This window comes from Durio zibethinus, chromosome 8, assembly GCF_047325235.1.
Source record: "Durio zibethinus cultivar Kanyao isolate XHJ-2024 chromosome 8, ASM4732523v1, whole genome shotgun sequence".
Classification (NCBI taxonomy): Eukaryota; Viridiplantae; Streptophyta; class Magnoliopsida; order Malvales; family Malvaceae; genus Durio; species Durio zibethinus.
Window position 1 is genome coordinate 4,305,381 of NC_143169.1, and position 20,077 is coordinate 4,325,457.

At 31.6% G+C, this 20,077-nt stretch overlaps 2 protein-coding genes across 2 annotated transcripts; both read left to right on the forward strand.

The window, feature by feature from the left end:
* The first annotated feature begins 2,060 nt into the window (after positions 1 to 2,060).
* LOC111278529 (putative receptor-like protein kinase At1g80640) lies at positions 2,061 to 5,762 on the forward strand. The gene is made up of 10 exons (XM_089765117.1): positions 2,061 to 2,380; positions 2,989 to 3,159; positions 3,286 to 3,536; positions 3,639 to 3,771; positions 3,885 to 3,948; positions 4,022 to 4,118; positions 4,225 to 4,324; positions 4,961 to 5,079; positions 5,162 to 5,251; positions 5,335 to 5,762. Exons 1-10 carry the CDS (start codon positions 2,209 to 2,211, stop codon positions 5,458 to 5,460), a joined length of 1,323 nt encoding a protein of 440 aa, XP_089621243.1. The 5' UTR covers positions 2,061 to 2,208; the 3' UTR covers positions 5,461 to 5,762.
* A 1,317-nt stretch (positions 5,763 to 7,079) lies between these two features.
* On the forward strand, positions 7,080 to 19,747 carry LOC111278714 (ribonuclease 3-like protein 1). The gene is made up of 4 exons (XM_022865337.2): positions 7,080 to 7,178; positions 7,263 to 7,515; positions 18,814 to 18,928; positions 19,225 to 19,747. The coding sequence occupies exons 1-4, from the start codon at positions 7,080 to 7,082 to the stop codon at positions 19,400 to 19,402; spliced, it is 645 nt and encodes a 214-aa protein (XP_022721072.2). The 3' UTR covers positions 19,403 to 19,747.
* The last annotated feature ends 330 nt before the right edge of the window (positions 19,748 to 20,077 follow it).

The following is a 20,077-nucleotide window of genomic DNA, read 5'->3' on the forward strand; positions in this document are numbered from 1 at the left end:
AAAAATACTTTTATCTTAATAATTTTCTTTATAATTTTTTTTATTTTTAAAATTCTTTACAATTTGAATCGTAATATCACTTACTATATTTTTTTAATTTGAAATATATTTTTCAATTGAAAAAAATATTTATACACTTTAATTTAAAAATTATCTATACATTCTAATTATCATTTAATAAGCCTATAAATATGTTACATTACTATTATTTTTTTAATCTGTAAATTTTCTCACAAATAACTATGTAAATTTTTTCTCAAACTTGCTGCTATCTGCTCTAATTAAAATTTTACAATCCTCATTTATACTTCTATTTATCTGTCATTTAGAGATATTATCAAATTTTTGGTCCCATCATATTGATTCATTTATTAGCAACCAAAATTCTTCATTCAAACTTTCAGTTAAATTTTTTTTTTCGATATGTAGTTTTTTTGAACTATAATAGCAACTTTTTTTTCCTTCTTTTGGCCTATCTTTCTTTTCATATTATATCCTATTTTTCCAAGCCATCAACATTATGTATAATTTTTTTTTCTGTTAATTAGGCACATCTTCCAATATTTTTAAAATTAATATTTAACCACATTATAACTTTTTTTTAGGTACTTACCGTTAGTTTTTATCATTAGTTCTAAATTTTTACTCAATCAAATAAACATTTTGTTATCTCTCTTCCAAATCAGCTTTTTTTTTATTTTTTTAAATTCATTGCAAATCGATTTAGAACCCATTTAAGATTACTCGCAATCATCGCAATTTATTTAATTTTGTTCAATTATATTTAAAATATTTAAAATAGTTTTACATGATAAGTGCATGGACTAATCATTATTTTGATAATACATTTTTTAAACAACTAGATATTCATTTATATCTATTTATTAAATTTTCATTCTTTAAATAGATAAGAACATTGTTTAAAATTTGTAACCTTTTTAAATATCCATCTAAATCCATTTTTTAAACTAATAAGAGCATGTTGAAAATCAAGAATTTTTTAAATAACTTTATAAATATCTCTACTTGATAACAAGAGTATGTTGAAGATCATGAGTTTTTTAAACATTATAGGTGTGTAAAAATAATCTCATAAGATGAAAATGATGCAAATTAAAAAAATTAATTTAAAGTGATAAAATTTTTGTTTTTTTAATATTTTATTGATTTACTTAATAATATTATTTATAGTAATTTTAAATTTTGTCAAATTTTTAATTAAAAATTTTAATTTTATTATGATTTGATATTTTAATTATATCATATGTATTTTACATCTATTTTAAGTGTAATTAAATAATATTAATTCATATTTTAATATAATTAAATAAATAAAAATAATTCGTATATCACGCAAATAACAAACTAGTCAAAGTAAAAATTCTATAGAAGTTAGATATCTAGCGAATTGTTTTGTAGGCAAAAACACTAAAAACAGTTTCGAGGAATGTTGCTGAAAAATGGGCAATATGCCAATGTCCTTTGTTCCTACAACTATGCACATCTGGCATCCCAACTGTCTTAACTCAAAGGTTACCCATAAAACTTAATGAACTTTCTCTTTTCATAACTGCCACACATGATGCACCTTGTCCATTATCCCTCAGGTACGCAACAACAAACTCTTATTGTAATATTTAAACATTTGAAATGGATATTAGGTAGGTTCCATAATTTATGTATTTCTTAGGATATAAAATATTAATAATTTATATGTTTATATAAAAATTATATATTATAATTCGTATAAAAATATAAAATATATTTTTGATTTTATTAAATTATATATAATCTTTATTAAAATTTTAAATTATATTATTTTTTTATTATTTTTATATCATATCATCATGTTATATTTTAAATAATTAAATTTAATTCTATGCATATAATTATTCAAATTCATAATCTACAAATAATAACTCTAATCAGATATTATCTTATCCAAATTTAAATGGCAATAAATAGATTCGTTTAGATATAATAAAAAGAGCTTTCTTTTTCTTTTTCTTTTTCTTTTCCTTTTCTTTTTCTTGGTTTCCTTGCAACAGCAGGACTTTGTCCTGTCTGCTTACATTTCTCGAAGATGAGTTTATGACAGGTAGATTCAAAAGTTAAACAGCAAAAGCTTTGAAGAGGGAAAACATGTTTCACTTATTAGTCCCTCCATCTTAAAAATCTCTCTCCTTCTCTCTTTATCTTAGTGGAGACATGAATCTTCTCTGTCTATTACTACCCATGTGGGAATGTACCTTCTCTTTGTTGGCACTCGTAATTCTTACCAGACCAGAGTCAACTGTTTCCTCCATTTGTGCTTCTGTTCTTCATTCTAAACAAAAACCTATTTCTCAATTTTCTTCAGAAATGGAAGCTGTTTCTCCAGGTATTTCAACTCTACATTTATTTTTGGCATTTTGCTGGTTCTGTTCTTCATTTCTCTTAAGTGGGGTCGTTTTGTTTTCTAGCTTTAGCTGATCAAATGGTCTAGATTTCTGCGTTGCTCTAATATCATTATGTTTTTCTCTTGTTTACGAGGATTTGCCATATTTTCTGCAGTGTTTGTATTAGGATTCAGACCATTTGAATTTCAATAGTTGGTCGTGTTAGGGATAACTGCTAGCTCCAAATGTAACTTATTTGGTTTAAGAAAACAGGCAATTTGTTCTTTTTTCTTCAATAAACTGAAACAATGAGGTATAATGTTTGAGATATGTCTATGTTTTCCCCTTAGTTTTCTAAAAGTGGCCTCTGATTCGTAGATCAAAATGACATTAATGTTTGTCAATTGAAATGGCAGTTGTTTTCCAAGTCCAGATTTTTGTGCTCTATTTCTAAGAGTTGTTTTTTTTATTATTATTATTAATATAGTTTCTTCTGCAAACAAAAACTTGGTTTTTTTTTTTTTTTTTTTTTGCTCCTTTTAATTATAGCTATGCTAATTTTGATTTGGTTTTACAAGTCAGTAAATGTTAACCATGTATGGCAAAGCAGGAGTGGCTGTGGTTAGAGTAATGCACCACCAGGATCTGAACTGGAGAATTCTTGTAGCTTTAATTGTTGCCTCCACTCTCCTTGGTGGAATATTGCTCTTTTTGTTATGTTTCTGGATCTGTAGACAGAAAAACTTGAAGAATTCCAATGCAAAAAGCAAACAAAACTTGGGTATCTTTTCTTCTCACTCAATCACCTTAGTTCTGGTTTCTAAGTTATCTTCTTGAGAACAAAAGTATGCTTGGTTATGTTTCTTTAACTTTGTTGTTTATTTTTCTTTTAACATGCAATCTGAAGAACCTACAAAAGCACTTTCATTGAGTCCAATTGCGGATCGGTTTAATTTCTTATGGATGGCTGGCAAAAAGGGTTCTTTAGCTGTTATTGAATATCAGTTATTGGAAGCTGCAACAAACAATTTCCGGGAAAGTAATGTTTTGGGTCAAGGTGGTCGTGGACGTGTCTACAGAGCTTGTTTTGATGAGAAATATCTTGCTGCTGTGAAAAAACTTGATGGTGGAGGACAAGATGCTGAAAGAGAATTTGAGGTAATGTTTTCTGCTTGACTAGTGATATTGATTTGGACATCTAGTCTTTGGCATTTGATATCTTTCCCGGCTTTCCTTGTTCAATATTCATTTCATGTGCAGAATGAGGTCAACTGGCTGGTCAAAATCCAGCATCAGAATATTGTTTCACTATTGGGTTGCTGTATCAATGGTGAAACCAGGTTACTTGTATATGAAATGATGCAAAATGGTTCTTTGGAAAGTCAATTGCATGGTATAAACTCTTTTCTTTATTCTAAAGTAATAAAGAATATAGTGAAAGTTAGTGGAAGATGCTAAAATATATCTTTTGATAAAATTTTATTGATTTCATTTTGGACATTGCAGGACCTACTCAAGGATCAACTTTAACCTGGCATCTACGAATGAAAATTGCAATCGATGTTGCAAGGTGAGTGCCATAGCCAATTATGTTCTATTCTCTTGTTAATGTGGTTCTAAATGTTGTCATTGATATCTAATAGAGCATTAGATTATCTTCATGAGCAATGCAATCCGCCTGTTGTCCATAGAGACATAAAGTCATCTAACATTCTTTTGGATTCCAACTACAATGCTAAGGTAACATTATATATGACACTATGGCTGATGAACTTTCTTGTCTTTATGCACCTTTGTTGAAATGTTAACTAGACTGTTTCCCTCGACAATCTTTTTATTGATTCAGCTGTCCGACTTTGGCCTTGCTCTGACTACTGGATCCCAGAACAAAAATGTAAAGTTGTCGGGAACATTGGGCTATGTAGCTCCAGAGTACCTCTTAGAGGGTAAGCCAAAGTTCTTTGTAGTTAATGCATCAGCAAGTCTGGATAAGATCTGATGCATTTTCTGGTGAAATTCATCTTTTCTCAAAACAAAATACTTAAAATGAGGATGTATATTTCTTTTTAACTTCTTGAATATTTTTCTTTTGGTGAAATTTGTTACTTCTTTCTTTTCACTCCAGTTTCTGAAGAGTTCATGCCGTTGTATCCTGTGGTTTTATTTTATCTTTTTGGCTTGTTGCCTTTTGACTTTGAATTGTGCTAGCTACGGCCGATGTATCTTTCTGGAGTAATATTAAATGGAACATCATTTGAATAAACCATTGAGTTTGTTGTCAGAGTTTCCAAACTTATCTGTCTGCCTTGGAATATTTTTGCAGATGATATTTTATTGCAATTGTATGCTGAATCTAAATTCATAAGACCGGAGCTTATCAATTAGGCCAGTAGTCTTATGAATGGGATTCATGAAGTCCTTGAACAAATGCAGATCTCCTGAAAGTGAAGGAGACATTTTGTTAAAAATAAATTAATTCCCCCACCCCAGCCTCAACCAAATGATAATTGTCTTCAGAGATTTTTTAGTGCCAAATTTAGTCTCATTTATAATTTGAGCAATGACAGCATTGCTTTTCTCAGGTAAATTGACCGATAAAAGTGACGTATATGCTTTTGGAGTCGTCCTTCTGGAGTTGCTAATTAGAAAGAAACCACTGGAGAAAATGTCATCAGCTCAGTGCCAATCTCTTGTCACATGGGTAATTTCTTTCAAACCAACTCAAGAAGGTCTAGTCACGGTTTAATTGTAGCTTGAACTTAGTTTATTTACAATTTTCACAGGCCATGCCTCAGCTTACTGACAGATCAAAACTTCCAAACATAGTGGATCCAGTAATAAGGGATACAATGGATTTAAAGCACCTATATCAGGTAAATGAAAAAAAATATTTTATCTGTGTTGTCATACGCCCTTGTTCTGGTTATAAATTTGTATTTTATCTCATGCTGAATAGGTTGCTGCTGTTGCTGTGCTGTGCATACAACCTGAACCAAGTTATAGGCCACTGATAACTGATGTCCTGCATTCTCTCATCCCTCTTGTACCTATGGAACTTGGAGGTTCATTAAGAGTTACATAGCCTGTCCCTCCTCTCCGGCCCCTCTTTTGTGCTGATTATACAAATTGGAACTTGTGACCACGATCTCTTGACATTGTCTTGCACCTGATCCATCTTCTTTGCTACAAGATTGCATTGATAGCTTGCCTTCTTATGTGCTATTCATTCTTTTCCACATGAACCTTTCCTCTGGGGACCTGATGCAATTTAATTATGCCATGGAGGTGCTATTTGGTTTGTTTTTGATGTGAAGAGATGTAAAATTGATATTTTCAAATGTCTTTGACACATCTTTCTAGTACAGATATTCAACACAATTCCTTTCATACAGCCACTTCAGTAAGAAAGTTAATTTCCATCATCTGTAGTATTGTGATCATAGAGAAGGAAAAAAAAAAAGAATATGAAATTCTAGATGTAATCTAAATTAATCATATGCAAATTGCAAGGATTATCCTCCTAACCTTCTACTATTGATATGTCAACAACCGTGTGATTTGTTGATAGACTTGAGGTTGATGTTATCTGGTTCATATCCTTTTATTCCTGAAGTTTATTGACTTTCATAACATGACTAACGGCTTTAGGGTTCGTTTGGAAGCAAAGCGTACTCCTAGTGAGGCTAGTGTTTGCTTCAAAAACGTGTGAAATGCGTTCAAATCTCAATTGGATTTCATCGCGCTATGTCAAAGTGCAGCTGTTTGTTATTGGAAGTTAATAGGTGCAGTTAGTAAACGCACCAATTTCTTTTTTCGTTTTTATTTTTTTATTCTTTGAATTATATTTTAAAGACAATAATATTATTACATTTTAACTTTTTTTCTTTTATTTTTATTTAAAAATTTTGAAATAATTTTGTTAAATTTTTGTCAATAATTTAATATAATAAAAAGTATTATTTAATATATTATTTATATTAATTTTTAATTATTTATTAGTAAATTATTATTTGATATAAAAATATTTTTTTATTTTTTAAATATTAAATAATTTAAAATTTTATTACATATAGTTTTTAATTTAATGTTTTTATTCTTTAACGATCATTTTATTTTTTATTACAATTTATCTTTTCAATAATACAATTTATCTTATCATTATTGAAGCATTTGCATCAAAATATTTTTTATCACTGATTTTAATTTTATTATTATAATAATTAATCTTATTTCATCATTATTTTTAATTTCATTAGAATTAATTTTACCTTCTAATCCAAACGGATCTTTAATTCCCTTTTATCTATATATTTTTTCTGTCAGCTGAGACAGTTAAAGAATTCAAGATTCTTTTTTTTTGAGAAAAGACTCAAATCCAATCTCAAATGAAGTGACATATTGTTCACGAATAATACTTTAGAATTATTCTAATTCTAGTACTACAAATTAAACTATATGCATTTTGCCTTCGCTCAAAGTCAAAGGCAATGGCAAACTGTCACAGAAGTTAAAGAATTCCGTTCATCCCAGGTAACTTTTTCATTTTGAACTTAAGACAGAACAAGCAAGCGTTGGTTATTTTTGCCCTTCTACGCACCACGATTTATTCCCGTCCCACCTGTCTCATTTGCTATCTCTCAAGGTACGCTTTGGTAAGAGAGAGAGTTCATGAAATTGTCTCCCACTTCTATCAACCCAAAAATGGAGAAGACGAAAAGCAACAAAAAACCTCAGAGATTCATTGTCAATCTCAAGAACCTTCCTCCTATCGATCCTTCAATCATCACCCCACTCTATCAGGCAAATACCTTAAAGCATAACACAAATTAAGGTGTTCAATCAATCATCTGTCTGAAATTTCTGTTTCTTTTGGTGTCTTTCCAGGATAAATATGAGAACGCCAGTTCCAGAAATGAACCTAATGTACCAAGGCCAGGCTCCAAAGAAGGAACAAAGCTGTTAGAATTTGATCAGGTACCCAGAAAAGCAGGCATGGCTGACAGAAATTTAAGACAGAATATGGAGGTCGAGGAAGACTTTTGTTTATCTTCAACCAAGTTAATAGACCCCAACAGCACCAAGGACTTCAACTTCAACAGGGAGAATGAGATTTGCCATAGTAACTTTGCTGTTGAAGGTAAGGTCCTGTCAATTCTGAAATTTCAAGGAGTTTTTTTCCGTTCAATTCTCAATTGTATTTCCGGCTTTTTTTTTTTTTAAATTTAAATCTAATTATGGAAGTATTAAGCTATCCTCCAGTTAGCTTTACTCACAAATGATTATAAATACTATATAATATAAGAACATTGCTATAAATAGTATTTTAACCAACCTTAAAAATATCCTTAATTAAGATATTCGGTTGTAAAAAAATCCAAAACATAAGTAAAACAAAATTATATTAATTGATTAAAATAAATAAATAAATAAATAAGAGTCAATTGATTATAACATTGCTACAAATAGCATTTTGTTCTCTCAAAATTGAGATAGGATACTCATGAGCAAATTTTAAAACTAAGTGAAACTAAAATTATACTAATTGATTAAAATGAATAAATAATTAAAAGTAAACACTGATTATAACATTATTGTTCATGCATTTTTTTCTCCCAAAATAGGGATAATAATGAAATTATTAAACAAAAATAAAAATAAGATATGGATCTTTCATTACATGGAATTAAGATTATAAACTTTTATTAATTATAACGAATATCTTGGCATAAGTAGTAAGAAATATTCCGTCAAAATCTTTTGGTTGGGTTATATAATCTATAAAAAAAATGCTTATTTGAATTTATTTAGAAGAGTTGGATGAAAAAAAATATAATTCAGAGAATGCTAATTTAATAATTCTAACCATTGGACTTTATTAACTTATTTTCAAATTTAGTGATTATAATTATAATGAAATAAGAACTTATAACCTTATGGAACACTTATTTCAACTTTTTTTTTTAAAATAAAGATCAAAGGCTTATTTTGGTATTATCCTCCCAAAATGTTTACAATTTAAAATTTAAATTTCTCAAGATATTATTTGCTTTTTTACCCTTGTTATAACGTCTAGATCCGGGGATCTATCGCTAGACATTGACTTAAGAGAGTCGCCACCAATCTTTTTTTATTTAGGTACGATTGATCACATAAAGAATCTGTCCTTTTAGAGAACACCTAAGATTAAGGGTCCCTAAAAGAATAGGTTCAGGTCTACAAACCATAACAGGGTTCGGGAGTTCGGCTACGTGTGAGGAAGGTTATAACACCCTCACAACGCCCATCAAAAGATGGTACTAGCTTAAATTTGTGTTATCCAAAAACCTTAAAATTTTACCAAGTAATTAATTATTGGAAATTATTCTCAATTGACTCTAATACTTTTAGCAAAAAATTGAGAAAATTCCCTCACCTCAAGAGTATGTAAGAAAAACTACTGTTTCACTTGCAGAGGCTCCATCGTCGGATTAGTTAAAGAAAAATCAAAATCAAAATCAAAATAGAAAGGAAGGGGAGAATGATTGTTCTTGTGTGGGAAAAATTGATACTTTCAACTTTTCCCCAAAAATATTTTTTGAAAATTTATTTTTAAGGAAAATTGATACTTTCAACCTTTCCTCAAAAATATATATTTTTGAAACTTTGGTTTCCAAGGAAAATTGATACTTTCAACTTTTCCTCAAAAATTCTTTTTTTTTTTTGAAAATTTATTTTTAAGGAAAATTGATACTTTCAACTTTTTCCTAAAAATATTTTTTCGAAAATTTTGATTTTCAAGGAAAATTGATACTTTCAACTTTTTCCCAAAAATATTTTTTTGAAAATTTATTTTTAAGAAAAATTGATACTTTCAACTTTTTCCCAAAATATTTTTTGGAAATTTATTTTTAAGGAAAATTGATACTTTCAACTTTTCCTCAAAAATATCTTTTTGAAATTTTGATTTTCAAGGAGAATTGATACTTTCAACTTTTTCTCAAAAATCTTTTTTTGGAAATTTATTTTTAAGAAAAATTGATACATTCAACTTTTTCTCAAAAATATTGTTTTGAAACTTTGATTTCCAAGAAAAATTGATACTTTCAACTTTTCCTCAAAAATATTCTTTTTTGAAACTTTGATTTTTATTTAAAGAAAATAGAACAAAATAAAAGTGAAAATAAATAAAGATAAAAAATAAAGAAAAGTAAAACAAAAATAAAAATAAGATAAAGATAAAAAATATTAAATAAACCTAATCTAATAAATAAATAAATAAACAAATAAATGAAAAAAAATTCAAAAAAAAAAAAAACCTGGAGTGGCTCGGATCGCGGTTCGGCTCGGCTCAGCTCAAGGAAAAGAAAACGGCTCGGAGAAGCGACTTTGAAGCTCGGCTCGGCTTGGAGGAGGCAGACACGCACGGGTCAGCAAGCGGGTCGACGCTCGGGTCGGGTCAGATCTCGGTAAAACGCACGGATCCTCTAGGTTACTTAAGGCCAAAACGACGTCGTTTTGAGAGGGTATAAAAGGCACTTCCCTCTGTTTTTCGGCAGAACGCTCCTCCCCTCTCTCTCTCTTCTTCTTTTTTCCTCTCCCTTCTCTCTAAAAGGTCGAAGAACTCCGGTTGAAGATTCACCGAATTTTGGGTTTTATCACCGAAATCTGGGTTTTTTTGTCGAAAGTTCGTCGGAAGTTGGTCGGATGATTACCGGTTTTTGGGATTCTTCGTCGAAAACTGGGCAGGTCGCCGAAAACTTCAAGGTTGACCGGAATTTTCGTCGAAAAATTCAAACTTCGCCGAAAAATTCACTAGAATATAGAATTTCCAAAAATTCCCAGAAAAAAATCGCCAAAAAAACTTCAAAAAATTTTTGCTATCTACCAGAACACTCCTAAACTTTTCCTTAGCTCTCTATACGTCCCTATTCTCTCAATTAGTAGCTTTTGCTTACTGTTTTCTGTGTGTCCAGCATCTGTTCCAGGAGGTCCCTTTTATAGGGATTGATCAGGAGTTCTTGATCAATTCTAATTCCTCCTTGGACGGAGATTCAATCTTTGAATTCAGTCTGGACTCTCTTGATTGAATTCCCATCCACAGTGGGATTCTTTAACTTTCAATCACAGCCCTCAAAAAAAAAATAATGATAACAATCAGATAATTGAAAAAATCAAATAAATGAATAAAAATAAAATTAACAGATAATGAAAATAAGATAAACCCAAAAAATATTACAAGATAAAAAATAATAATAAATAAATTATAATATAATAATAAATATATAACTATATAAAAATACATATAAATATTAATAGAAAAAAATAAATAAATAAATAAAAATATACATATAATAATAATAAATAATAAAATACATAAAATACAAAAGAAAAAGAAAGAAGAAAAAAAAATAACACAAGATAAAAATTGGATTGGGCTTACCCATTTGGGTCAGGCCCAATTGATCTGGGCCTGGACCCAATTGGGTGTCTATAGCTGCCCCTCTTTGCACATTTTCTGTGAAACAGAAATTGCGCAAAGACGTAGACACCCAATCAAGACTCAACTCAACATTTTCATTTTTTATTTTTTTTTGTGTTTTCTTTTTTTTGTTTTTTTTGTTTTTGACCAAAGTTCCTCTAAACAGAGGCTCAACGACTTTGAGAAACATAAATTGCTCCTTTAAATAGAGGCACCACGACTTTTGGAAAGTAAATTGCTCCTCTAAACAGAGGCACCACGACTTTGGAAAGTAAATTGCTCCTCTAAATACAGGCACCACGACTTTGGAAAATAAATTGCTCCTCTAAACAGAGGCACCACAACTTTGAGAAAGTAAATTGCTCCTCTAAACAGAGTGAAAAAGTAAATTGCTCCTCTAAACAGAGGCACCATGACTTTGAAAAAGTAAATTACTCCTCTAAACAGAGGCAACGAAACTTTGAAAAGTAAATTGCTCCTTGATAATCATGTCCAAAGGAGTTGAAAGTTGTGTTTGAAGGAATTTCAGGAGATTATGCCCAAAGGTCTTATAAATCAACCCTGATACCAAAAGACATCCTATTTCAAGGATTAGGAACTTACCTGACAAGCTTTTTCTTTTTCAATTCTGCAAAATATCTTCATATCTGTCTTCTCTATGTGGGATGTTGAAACATCCCTGCTTCTTGAATTTATACACTATACTTTTCTGAAAGTAGTGTATGCTGTGCAAATGCATATGAATTTCAATGCATGCTATGCAAATGTTGGCCAATTAATTCTTGTTCAATGTATGGTACTCAAATTTCTCAAGCTCTTTTCTTAGGCATCAAGCCCTTTGATTCTTCAAGGATCCAATTACACTGCTCTTTTAAGATTGAACCAAGTAGCTCTCAATTGTTTTTTTCACTCACATTCTTCTTTGTTCAGTTTCTCAATACTTTGGAATAAGCTTCATCAATCAATCATCACTTGACCATCACTCAATGAATTTCTCAGCATTAACAAATTTCAAAACAAGTTTCATCCACCATCACTGGGTCATTATTCATAGGTGTCTCAGCATTTACCGTTTCAAAACAGACTTTGTCCACTAATTGTTCTCATCATTCAATCATAACTTGCAAGTCATATCGACCAATTCATCATTGTACTCATCACTTGGTTATATCACTTTTCAAGATTTGCCCCATTATATTCTTCATTTGATCACATCATATATCCTTCACAACCATCTCTTTTAGGTTTCTACCATCATCTTAGATTTCTTTTCAAATGAATACAAGACTCTTTTAAGCACATATTCATTCACTCAGTATCATTTTAAATCTTGACAAATACAATGCAATCAAGCATTTTCTCAATTCATTCTAGGGGTATAACAATAAGAGAACACAAGGTGAATGAAGATCTATTTTGGTACAAAACAAATGGAAGAGGAAATAAATTGGATACATGTCAATGGGATGCATGGTATGTCCAAATGATGAATACTCAGACAATTCTCAACATTAATTTAAGATTCTTTTTTAAAAACTCATTCCATTTACTGCTGAAGTCATCTTGAGCTTAGCGAACTTTACCCCATTCTTTGAGGGATCTTCAGATGTTTTTGATCTTCCATTCATGTGAGCCATTTGACCTGGATCTTTTTCTATCAAAATCAACCTTTCAGGTTTTCAATTTGAATCTTTTTTTTTCATTTTCTCATTTCTTTCTTCTTTATTTTTCTTTTGTTTTTTTCTTCTTTCTTTTTTCATCATCTTTTTTCATTTTTCATCCATTGTTGATATCTTTCATACATCAAACTTTAGAGCATGATTCCATTGCTTCCTCATGAGCATACCTTCACTCAACATATGATCATTCATTGAGTATTCACACTTGATCTAAATGGACTTTTCAAGGTTGTAATGTAGGCCAAGGTGAAGGGTCATAAAAAAATGGATATAATAGGCTCAAAACATGTATTAAAAAGGTTCAAAACCAAAAGATCATTTGATATAACTTGGCATTTTGCCCCACATCATTTCACTACTTTTTCTTTCTTCACACAAAGGATTCTCATTACTTTGCCCCAAATCATATGTGACATTTATTTTTCTTTTGCTTTTTTTTTTTTTTTTTCATCTTTGAGACCTTTTGTGGTGTTTTTTTTTTTTTCAAAAATTACCCTCCAGTGTAGAGGGTGATCCTTGGTTGGGGTTCCTTTGAAAAAGAAATCATAATAGGCTCAAAGGGGTAACAATAAATGGTTTTTCGAATGGTAAAAGAAAGATGACCACTTTTCATCTCAATTGTGAATACTTTTCTTGAACATCATCTATTGAACAAGGCTCATGATCCTGTATGAAAGATTACATATCTTCAAGACATACCTCTTTCACCTCCAGTAATAGCTTACTTTTTGCTCAAATCATCTTCTCATATTAAATGTGGATGAGTTCTCAAAATTAAATCCCAGAATTATTGTTATCATTGTCTAAATATTCATCATCCGAAATTTGAGAATGGGAGTATAAAGTTATGAAAGGTAACAGAGCATGGAGTAATGGTCAAGTGAAAGAGAAAAATGCAATGAAATGCATTAACTTGCCTTTATTAAGATGATAACAAGTGAAGTCATATTTCAAAAAAAGAAAATCTAACATTACTCGAAAAAAAATCTTAAAATGACAAAAAAACCTTTAGGTGAAGAATCTCTATTGACATCTTGCCCCTCAATTCATTGTGACTCTCCGGCCCTTTTCTATTCTTGACCTTCACTCAGAACGCTAACATTAGGTGTTGTTGCTTTTTCTTGATCAAAACTTACCATTTCATCATTGATCAGTCATTGTACCTTATGCTTTAAAGCAGTGCAATTTTTAGTAGAATGGCCAGTAATTCCATAGTGGTAGTCGCAGTGGACTGTAGGATCATACCACTTTGGATAGGGTGGTTTAAGCGGTTTCACATGGCTGGGGGCAATCAAATGGCTATTATAGAGTTCTCGATATAACTCTATATAAGTCATAAGAATTAGATCAAATACAGATTTTTCTTGAGTAGTCCGTTGTTCTCGTGAGCCACTTGCTGGGTTAGTAGGGCGAATTTGAGTTCTTACAGGAGCTTGAATGTTAAGGTTATAAGTAAAATCTTGAGGGCTAAAAATTGATCGATAAGTGGATGAATAAGGTGGTTGTGGAACTAGCTGGTATGGGTAGGATGAGGCATTATTCACAGTAGGATAGTACATAGAGTAGCCTTGGGATGGATAGGATTGATAACCCCTGAATTGTTGTTTATCAAAACTCACAGCTTGAGCTTGAGCTTCTTTCTTTTCTAATGCCTTCTTGGTTTCTCCTCCTTTCAACTTACCATTTTTTATGGCACTTTCAATAATTTCTCCAAAGATCACCATGTCGACAAAATTTTTTGTTGCATTCCCTATCATCTTTTCATAATAGAAAGGTTTTAAAGTGCTAACAAACAGCACTGTGGTCTCTTTTTTTGTCAGTGGAGGTTGTACCTGTGAAGTTATATCTCTCAATCTTTGGGCGTATTCTTTAAAAGACTCATTTGTTTTTTTCTCTAGATTCTGTAAAGACAAACGATTAGGAGCTAAATCGATAATGTGTCGATATTGGCTGATGAAGTCATGAGCCATATCGCTCCAAGAGCGAATGTGGGTCTTATCCAACTGAACATACCACCTGGTCGCAGAGCCAGTAAGGCTATCTTGGAAAACATGCATCAAAAGTTTTTCATCATGAGCATGAGCTACCATCTTCCTACAATACATGGTGATGTGGGTTTTGGGGCACTTTGTACCATCATATTTTTCAAATTTTGGTACTTTGAACTTATGGGGGATAACCACATCAGGAACTACGTAGAGCCCAGCAGCATCAACTAACCCATAAAAACTAAATCCTTCCATAGCCCTTAGCCTTTACTCTAGCATGCTAATCTTGGAATTTTCCTCAGCTTCCACTCTCATTTTTTCCTTCTCTTTTTCTTTTAAATCATCTAGATCACGAATTGGTTCTACTATTTTTTTAGTGAATACAGGATTATATAGCTATTATACTGCCCTAGGTTGAAAGCTGATGGCATTCCAGGATATGCGAAATGTTGTGGCGGGACCTCTTGAGCAGACTGGACTTGAGGTGGGCCAAAACTTGAAGGATACAAAGGGTCAGTCACATCTTGCTGGCTTGTATTTCCTTCAACTCTTTTTCCTTTATTCATGTTATTAAGAGCCTTCAGAATCTTGCTTAATTCACTTTCAATCTTTTCTTGAGCTTTTTTTAGCTTTTCAAATCTATGAGAACTTTCCTCCTTCATTTGCCTTGCTCTGGATCTTGTGTTGTATGGATGAGCAGGGTTTTCGCTAGATGGAGCTATCCTCGGACCTTAAATACCATACTTATGATTAGAAATATTATGCTGTGCCTTATGTATGATGCTTTGATACACAAATGAAATGTACATTTTTCTGAATGAAATCTAGTATGAAATGAATGCAAATGATTGTGTTAAAACATGATCATGAAAATAATGCAGATGCATACAATCGGACAAACAACATAGTTAGTTCCATGGATGAAATGAAAGTGATGCTGATGCATAATGTTACATATGATAAAAATAATACACAAAGTTAAACAATCAAAATGATTAGACAAACACCCTTTTTGTGTCCTAATTTCAGGGTATATCTATCATTGGGTAGAAAGGGCTCTATCTTAGGTGTAGGCACTCTTAAGGTTCATTACATGCGGTTTTAAGGTTAGAGTCTGAAGGTCCTCAAATTGCTCCTTACATCCCTGTCCATCGCAGACTAGTAAGGCACCCTAATCCTCGCCCATTACAGGCTACAAGCGGAAAATGTTCAATTTGAGTGGGAGTATTTCACTAGCCACTACGGAGGCATTAGACCTCACGAAAGCAATAGGTACTTTACTCCCTCCTAGAGGGACGGAGCTCGGGTGTAGAGCTCATGTTATGCACATACATATGAATGACATAATTAACAAAGTAAATCAACATGAATGAATAATAACACATATATACAAAAAGGTTCAATTTTATTAGGCTTTTGGGTAACACAAATTATTTGCTGGCCTGACTATCAAATTCCCCAGTGGAGTCGCCATGCTGTCATAACGTCTAGATCCGGGGATCTATCGCTAGACATTGACTTAAGGGAGTCGCCACCAATCTTTTTTTATCTAGGTGCGATTGGCCACCTAAAGAATCTGTCTTTTTAGAGAACACCTAAGTTTAAGGGTCCCTAAAAGAATAGGTTCAAGTCTACAAACCAGAACAGGGTTCGGGAGTTCGGTTACGTGTGAGGAAGGTTATAGCACTCTCACAACGCCTATCAAAAGATGGTACCAGCTTAAATTTGTGTTATCCAAAAGCTTTAAAATTTTACCAAGTAATTAATTATTGGAAATTATTCTCAATTGACTCTAATACTTTTAGCAGAAAATTGAAAAAATTCCCTCACCTCAAGAGTATGCAAGAAAAACTACTGTTTCACTTGCAGAGGCTCCATCGTCGGATTAGTTAAAGAAAAATCAAAATCAAAATCAAAATAGAAAGGAAGGAGAGAATGATTGTTCTTGTGTGGGGAAAATTGATACTTTCAACTTTTCTCCAAAAATATTTTTTGGAAATTTATTTTTAAGAAAAATTGATACTTTCAACCTTTCCTCAAAAATATATTTTTTTGAAACTTTGGTTTCCAAGGAAAATTGATACTTTCAACTTTTCCTCAAAAATCTTTTTTTTTTGAAAATTTATTTTTAAGGAAAATTGATACTTTCAACTTTTTCCTAAAAATATTTTTTCGAAAATTTTGATTTTCAAGGAAAATTGATACTTTCAACTTTTCCCCAAAAATATTTTTTTGAAAATTTATTTTTAAGAAAAATTGATACTTTCAACTTTTTCCCAAAATATTTTTTGGAAATTTATTTTTAAGGAAAATTGATACTTTCAACTTTTCCTCAAAAATATCTTTTTGAAACTTTGATTTCCAAGGAGAATTGATACTTTCAACTTTTTCTCAAAAATCTTTTTTTGAAAATTTATTTTTAAGAAAAATTGATACATTCAACTTTTTCTCAAAAATATTTTTTTGAAACTTTGATTTCCAAGGAAAATTGATACTTTCAACTTTTCCTCAAAAATATTCTTTTTTGAAACTTTGATTTTTATTTAAAGAAAATAGAACAAAATAAAAGTGAAAATAAATAAAGATAAAAAATAAAGAAAAGTAAAACAAAAATAAAAATAAGATAAAGATAAAAAATATTAAATAAACCTAATCTAATAAAAAAAACAAATAAACAAATAAATGAAAAAAAAATTCAAAAAAAAAAAACTGGAGCTGCTCGGATCGCGGCTCGGTTCGGCTCAAGGAAAAGAAAACGGCTCAGAGAAGCGGCTTTGGAGCTCGGCTCGACTCAGCTTGGAGGGCCCAGACACGCGCGGGTCAGGAAGCGGATCGACGCTCGGGTCGGGTCGGATCTCGATAAAACGCACAGATCTTCTAGGTTACTTAAGGCCAAAACGACGTCGTTTTGAGAGGGTATAAAAGGCAGTTCCCTCTGTTTTTCTGTAGAACGCTCCTCCCCTCTCCCTTCACTCTAAAAGGCTGAAGAACTCCGGTTTAAGATTCACCGGATTCTGGGTTTTGTCGTCGAAATCTGGGTTTTTTCGTCGGAAGTTTGTCGGAAGTTGGCTAGATGATTACCGGTTTCTGAGATTCTTCGTCGAAAACTGGGCAGGTCACCGAAAACTTCAAGGTTGACCGGAATTTTCACCGAAAAATTCAAACTTCGCCGGAAAATTCATCGGAATCTGGAATTTCCAGAAATTCCAAAAAAATATCGCCAAAAAAACTTCAAAAAATTTCTGCTATCTACCAGAACACTCCTAAACCTTTCATTAGCTTTCTATACATCCCTATTCTCTCAATCAGTAGCTTTTGCTTACTGTTTTCTGTGTGTCCAACATCTATTCCAGGAGGTCCCTTTTATAGGGATTGATCAGGAGTTCCTGATCAATTCCAATTCCTCATTGGACGGGGATTCAATCTTTGAATCCAGTCTGGACTCTCTTGATTGAATTCCCATCCACAGTGGGATTCTTTAACTTTCAATCACAGCCCTCAAAAAAGAAAAAAAAAATGATAACAATCAGATTATCGAAAAAATCAAATAAATGAATAAAAATAAAATTAACAGATAATGAAAATAAGATAAACCCAAAAAATATTACAAGATAAAAAATAATAATAAATAAATTATAATATAATAATAAATATATAACTATATAAAAATACATATAAATATTAACAGAAAAAAATAGATAAATAAATAAAAATATACGTATAATAATAATAAATAATAAAATAAATAAAATACAAAAGAAAAAGAAAGAAAAAAAAATAACACAAGATAAAAATTGGATTGGGCTTACCCATTTGGGTCAGGCCCAATTGATCTGGACCTGGACCCAATTGGGTGTCTACAACCCTAATTAATTTATAGCTTTTGATTTTAAAAGTAAAAAGTAAGTAGCAAAAGTAATAACCAAGAATCATGTTAATTGTTAAAAGATAAGTACTCCATCAGGAAGACGAAGGATCTGCTAGAGTTAATGTAATTTAATTCAATAAAATCATGGTTGGAAGACATTATTTCTCACAGATTGCGTCTGATTGCTTCTAAGTAGTCGAGGAAAGAGGAATTTTTTTTTTCCTATTTTTGGATGGTAAAAGTGAGGAGAAGGGAGATTATAAGACACATTGCCACCTAGAGTTTTAGCATCTTTTGTCAATTCTCCCAATTCAAAGATATACAGAAAAGAATGAAACCAAAAGGTGAAATTTTAATTTAGGTGACATCAAAACAAATTTGGTATTGGTGTATTGAAATTTACTTCTAGCTAGGTTCTAATATGGTATTGTTTTCCTGTTAGATGCTTTGAAAACGGCATCAGCCAAATCACAGTTGCATGAGATATGTTCTGCAAACAAATGGAACTTTCCATTGTATGAATGCTGCAAGGAGGAAGGCCCTTCCCATAGGAAATTGTAAGTAACATCAGCTGCAGTTCTTGAGCCACTTCCCTTAATTTTATGTATTCTTTCTCCCTTCCGCTTAAAAAAGAAAAAAAAAAAAAAAGGACAAAATTATAATTCCCAATGTAAGTTCCAGAAAAGCTATTTTCATGAGCCATGGAATTCATAGATCTCAAAATCGCTTACTGGTCAGTGGGGTGGGAAATCCCCCACCGCACTGCATTAATCCGCATTCCTGAACTACTCCTTAATGCGTAACAAAAGCACACTACGGAGACTATATGTTGACTAATTCATGTGTTAAACAGATTCACTTTCAGGGTTGTTGTTGAGATAAAAGAAGCATCGACGACTACGATTTTGGAGTGCTTTAGTGATCCTCATTCGAAGAAGAAAATGGCAGCAGATCATGCAGCTGAAGGGGCATTGTGGTACTTGGAACATGCTGGGCATTTTCCTCCCATCAAGCGGTCAAAATCCTCTTGATTCGTAGGATCAGCAAAATCACACCAGCGGTTGTTTCTTTCCTTTTCTAATAGAAGGTAATTACAGGGAATCTTCAACTTGTGCCTATTTCTCTTTTGATCAAGGGGATTTAGGGGAATGGGGATGGCTGGGATCGAATCCATGCCTTCTTTAGTCTCAATGATCCGAATGTCTTGTTATTTCTCATTTTTAGTAATAATACATTGCTTAAAGCATTGTAAAATGCAAGTAAATCATTATAAATCTTTCGTGTAAACAAACAAAAAGGGAAATAAAAGATCCATGTTCATTGTAAAAAAAACCATGATTCTTGAAAATACAACTAGGAATTTGTGTGTTTTAAAGGAATTTAAATCTTGCGTCTCATTATTTATTGATCTTGAAAAGTTCGTGAATGTTGATAATTTTGATGATATTGGTAAATTATTGGCCTTTGTCGTTAGGATATAATATGAGTTTCTAATTTTCTTTTAATTATGTGGAGAACTTTAACGTAGAAGAAATGTGTATGCTTGTCATGCGATTCAATTAATTCAAGAAATCCAAGTAATTCGGCTTGCAAAAATCTCTCTTGCTCTGTTCAGAATTTTTTTAGGATCCTTTGACCCCCATTCAGTTACAACTTTTTTAATGAAATTTATGAATCTGTGTAATTTTTCAAATTGCGATAAATGA